Below are 5,387 nucleotides of genomic sequence, written 5' to 3'. Positions count from 1 at the left end.
CCCCCCCGGCCGCTCCCGGCGGGTCCCCGCTCTCCCCCTGCGGGGGTGACCGAAAAGAAGCTCGCGGGCTTTCCCCGCTGTCTTGCGAGGGACGCCGGAACCTGCTGCCTCCTCCGCGGGGCTTGCTGTTACCAGTCTTGGCTTGATTTCTGCTTGATGAACCTCAGCGATAAGTAGTACAGAAGCAGGAAACCGCAAACGATACCAGCGAGGACGAGATAGCTTACGTAGAGAGGGTGGGAGTCCAGGTCCAGAGCCCGAGTGACCTGTAGCCACGGATAAGGCAAAATTAGGAACGGGCACGCAATTTTCATGCTGGACCTGTGAAGTGTGTTTTTACGTGTGAGCTTCCCTGGCCCCTGCCGCCTTTTCCCTGGGTTTCCAGCTGGATGGGACTTCCAGGGTGGTTTGACAGCTGGTTACAGCTACGCTACGGCTAGGGGCTGCGGTACTTCAGAAGAGTACGGCTCAGCTTCTGAGCACGTTCAGCACGCGCGCCGTTGGGGCTTGTGTAGAAAACAGTTGCCCTTTATTCTTTTCTTTTCTTTCTCTTTTTCTTTCTCTTCCACTAAGAAGAAAGGGATAAAAGGAGTGACTGCTGTAGGGATATCTGTAGGGATGGATATATATTAAAATATACCAAGTGCAGCATGACTTCGCATACTTTGGGCTTGCCAAATTTGAGGCCTACAACATCTACTTAAATATGATGGGCGTATAAACAGCATTCTAATTAGTTATCAAATGTTTGTAGCAATTTTTATTAGCGACTTACAAGTTTCCCTGGTATTTGAAATGTAGTATTTCCAACAGTCGTTTCATATGTGAGGTCAGTGAACTGAATTTGCATCATGCCTTGAAAATTCCATCTGAGAAAAGAGATTTTAGAAACCCAAAATGGAACTGGAAAAAAAAAAGGCAGAAAGAAAGAAACTGATATACATACGCAAAACTTACTTGAGACCTCAAAAACTGCTGTGTTGCTGCCAAATACAGCAGGTTTGTCTAATTTCTTGACAACAAGAGGCTGTAACCGTGTAACAGTTTATTATTGGAGAAAATGGCAGATACACTTTATATTATTGCATGGAGATGGAAAATTAGGAGAGAGCCAATATCCATATCCATCAAACTCCCACTGTCAACTGAGTCTCTCTGGAGCTCGGTCTTCATCTACTGGATATAATTCTTTTTACTGAAAAATTTAGCAACCGTGTAAGAATCGAGCCTCTCACTAGTGCTTTTTTGACCAAACTTACTGTTACCTCATTTTCACATGGAGAAACTGATGTAAAATGAATGATCTGACTCCACTGTCACCACCCAAAAAGATAATTGCAAAGGTGGGAATAAAGCTGAGTTTTCCTGCACAGGACACATTCAGCCTCCCAACAACCAGTCACTAACGGGAACCATCGACGTTTCAGTTCAGAGGGATGGTGGGAGCTTTGTCTTACCTGTCCAGAGGTTTTCCAGGCTTATCACAAAACCACCGCTCAGGTAGAACGATGTGAAAAGGACGTTGCCGAAGAAGGCTGAGAGCTGTAACGTCGGCAGCAGTGCTGCCACCCAAAGTGCCATTGCGCGGGCACTGTATACAGCCAGCCACGCCAAGAGGAAGTTCAGCAGAAAATGTTCTGGTTCAGGAATGAGGTTTGCCAGCCAGTAGATGGGAACCCCATAAATTATAACGAAAATGCAGTGCTCTGGGAGCTCCCCCAAAATCTGTTCAGGAAGAAAAAAAAAAAAAAAGAGAAAAATAAGTTGAACGATAATCACAAAACCTTCTGAGATGCACCTCAATGTACTTACAGACAGTTTATAAAAACTACAGGAAATACTCCCTCAGAAAGCAATCACCTCCCTGTTAGGTGTTGTCGGTGACATCCAAAAACAATCCACAAACAAAAATCGAAATCCTCACTAATTTTTTCTCCAGTTGTGACAATTCCTATAACTAATTGTTAAAATGAGAGGATTCTTGTTGCGGATTAGATGTCTTGTTTTGTAACAGTTTTGGCAGCTTCTAAGAATTGAAGGCACTTTCCCTGAGAGCTGGTGCGCTTGATAACAGTAGTACTGTTACTGACTCATTGCAACTGTATGTTTTGTCCAAATTTGGTTGGACATAGTGTGAGATCAAATTTGAGACAAATTTGGCTGTTGGTCACTTCCCCACTTTGTCCCAAAGGCAGTCCAGTTAGTAACTACTCAATTTATTGTGGAAAAAAAACCACGCTTAGGATTTTCTCAAATATCTAAAGATATGTATAGAGAGTATTATGATTATTTCTTCCGAAGAGAGTTGCTACTATCCTCTAATACTAAGGTTGTAACCAAGTACATCGATTTCTCTATGAATAATGTGCAATCTTTGTGACACAATGCAAAGAATATATTTCTCTGGCAACCACTAATAAGCATTTAAAATCTTGTGCAGAAATGGAAACCTAAATTACAGATGCCATGGCAGGCAGAACTCATCTAACAGTGGCAACATCACAAAGAAGGGATTATTCTAAACCCTTGTGAAAAAGAGAATGTAATTTTTTAGAAGTTCTAATTTATTTCCAGAAACTCTGGCTCTTAATACAATTGTTTGTCTCTGACCAGTACAGGCCCAAACGACTACCGGAAACAGTTAGCATTTTGTCATTTCTGTTTTACCTTTGCTTTAGCATTTAATACGAATAGTTTGTTTTACAGATCAAGACATGTAATCAACCTTTCAAAGATGCTTCAGCGAATGAAATATGCAGGTATGTAAAACTGTAAACCCTCAAATCTGAGTTTGAGATTTCTCAAATTCTGGCCAAACAACCCAGTGGAAGATTATTCTTTGGCTTTTCTGGGGTGGGATCTCAGCCATGACTTACGGCAACAGATCTAAAGTAGTGTGAGGTTTAATCCATCAACGTCAAGGAAGCAAGAACGATAGCCTTAGCTGGCAGACACACAAGAACAAAGTCCGATATGAATGTGATCATTTATACAACGAGGCTTTGGTTTGTTTGTGTTTTTTAATGTTAAAGCCGGCTGTTTGTATTTCCTGGCAACAAAACCAATTACCTTAGCAAAGAAGTACGGGCTAACAGAGTACATTCCATCTTCCAAGTCATGATAAAGCATAGCTCTTTCCGAATGACCTGCAGGGTAGGAACAAACAGGTTGGTTTCATTCTAGGGTTGCATTAATAAACATAATTTTTTCATTGACTTATGAATTTTCTGATTCTGATTCCTTGCAACATTTACAAGAAAACTGACACTTACATTTCGCAATAACATCCAAAACCACTGTGAATGGGATTAGTGCACCTAACATGTACAGCAGTGCTGTTGTGTCACGAATAGACAGTCTGGTTTTCTCATGGCCATAGTACAAAAATCCAATTAATAATGACATGAGGAGGGCCTCAAATCCATGGATTAATAACGTTGAAAGATCTCTGAAGTCATTGGAGACTTGACGACTAGGAAAACAGCAACATTGAACATAAGGTATAGTACTTACTAATGCCGGTTACATTCAGATATGTTGCCCCAAATGCTCTGCTACAATCAATTAATGGAACTTGCTGACTTTGAGTAGGACAGGAGTTGGGCTGTTGGATTCTGTAAAGGATTTCACCCAACCAAAGCTATTGAGCATCTGTAGCCGCCTAGTATTTCAGGTCTGAAATGCTGAAAGCTTGAAGGAAGGCAATGGGGGTGGGATGGTCTGATTTGGAGACGCAGAAGCAATTACTTCAGTTATAGAAGTCTCTCTGTTAAGGACCTGTAGCATACGCTAACAACAGCTGCTACTGGTAGTGATGTTTTACACGTATTAAACCAGTTGTTCATAGTTCTTTTGAGTACACAAGCATGAGACCCAACTACAATACTCACCTATGCTGGCTATAATCAGTGAAGCCTCCTGGCTTCAGATCTGAGGCAGAGGCATGAGGATGGCAATGCCTGAGCCTACCACGTGGCTGCCTGGGCTTGCTGAGGGTTGAGTCACCTCGCTTCAGCATGGGTATCAGGATGGCAGTACCCAGAACTGGGACGCACGTTCCCGAACCTGGAGGCTCCTTGTGCTGCTTAAAGCTGCCGGCTCCCAGCGATGTGAGCTGGAGATGACTGTGTCTGGAAGGAGCCCTGGGGCAGAAAGCGGGGGCCATACATCTGGCTGCTGTCCTGCTCAGGGGGCTGGGCTGAGCTGGTACAGCAACACCTCTGCTCTATGGCTTGCTCAGGCCTAGCACTAGCTCTGCGCTTTCAGCATGCGCTCAGTTCTCATCTTGTGCTTCTTTCTTACACTTTAAAATACAAATGGGCATGATACATAACTGTTTATTGCTGGGGATAAGGTTACCTTAATAATATAGTGAACTGCTTTAAGGGTCCTGGTAACTGATCACTTGAACAGTAAGGCATGTTGATAGCCTCTTCTGAATTTAAATGGGACCTGCCCAAAAGAAAAGAGAAAAAAACCCTGAAATTATCACAGGCTGTAGCTGTTATTCCTGATGTGCTGTATGGCACTCTTTTCTTTACCTTTGCTTGCTGAATGTGGTTACAGCATTATCTCCTTCAGTAACTTTCCATAAGAAATCATCAAAATCTTTGACTTTTTCTTGGAACAAGTTGGCCAGAGTGTTTGCTCTTTTTTGGCTTTCCATCTCCTTTTCTGCGGTCTGTTTATCGATACTGGTCAAATCAACTGCAAGACATTATTTGACGTGAGTCCATATGCTACAGATGCGATAGCTTTATGATGTGTTTAGAATCAGAGATTTCATTGTGAATAGACAGTGCGACCTGTGTGCATGCATTAAGCTACGATGGTCAAAATTTATGAGTTACTTCAGGTAATTAGAGAAGAACAAATTGTTAATGTGTGTTTTGTCTTGGGAGATGTTTCTTATCTAGTCATTCAGTGAATCACCGAGAGATTTCATAATTGTTTATTATAATATTGTAAACTACTATTTCAGATCTTTCTAAATTTAATAATGGCTCGAGAGGGGTGCTGAGAATAAACAGTCTGAATTTCCTTCCTGGCATGTAGGCTTTTACAGTCTGCTATGTGACTTTGACTTAAATCACATGTGTTTTCTCCATCTGCAAAATGATAGTTATCATCTTTTTGTATCTTAGCGAGGTGCCATAAACTTTACGTGATACTGAGAAAGCCCAAGAAGAGTATTATCCAAGGACAACATAGTAGCAGCAACAATAGTTGACTTAGCATTATTTTTTTACTTAACCAAATGATTTTTTTTTTTAATTTAAACTTTTAATAGTGTTTTCCAATGCTGACCTTCAGTGCAGAGTGACAATACCTGACGTTTTGCAGATGCTTTCTGAGAGAACTATCGCTGCACATTTTGTAACTCCTTA

General features: G+C 41.7%; 1 protein-coding gene across 1 annotated transcript in view; it reads right to left on the bottom strand.

The window, feature by feature from the left end:
- Nucleotides 1-128: 128 nt before the first annotated feature.
- Nucleotides 129-5,387, bottom strand: part of ABCG8 (ATP-binding cassette, sub-family G (WHITE), member 8) — a 13,899-nt gene continuing 8,640 nt past the window's right edge. The window contains exons 7-13 of the mRNA XM_009325325.1: nt 4,542-4,707; nt 4,360-4,452; nt 3,273-3,472; nt 3,070-3,146; nt 1,458-1,725; nt 776-903; nt 129-266 (exon numbers count right to left, since the gene is read on the bottom strand). Coding sequence (XP_009323600.1) covers nt 129-266; nt 776-903; nt 1,458-1,725; nt 3,070-3,146; nt 3,273-3,472; nt 4,360-4,452; nt 4,542-4,707 — 1,070 coding nt within the window. The remainder of the gene's footprint in view (nt 267-775; nt 904-1,457; nt 1,726-3,069; nt 3,147-3,272; nt 3,473-4,359; nt 4,453-4,541; nt 4,708-5,387) is intronic.

The sequence above is a fragment of the Pygoscelis adeliae genome, unplaced genomic scaffold (genome assembly GCF_000699105.1).
Source record: "Pygoscelis adeliae isolate BGI_AS28 unplaced genomic scaffold, ASM69910v1 Scaffold96, whole genome shotgun sequence".
Lineage (NCBI taxonomy): Eukaryota > Metazoa > Chordata > Aves > Sphenisciformes > Spheniscidae > Pygoscelis > Pygoscelis adeliae.
The sequence above is the reverse complement of the archived record's forward strand: the minus strand, read 5'-3'. Positions and strand labels throughout refer to the sequence as shown.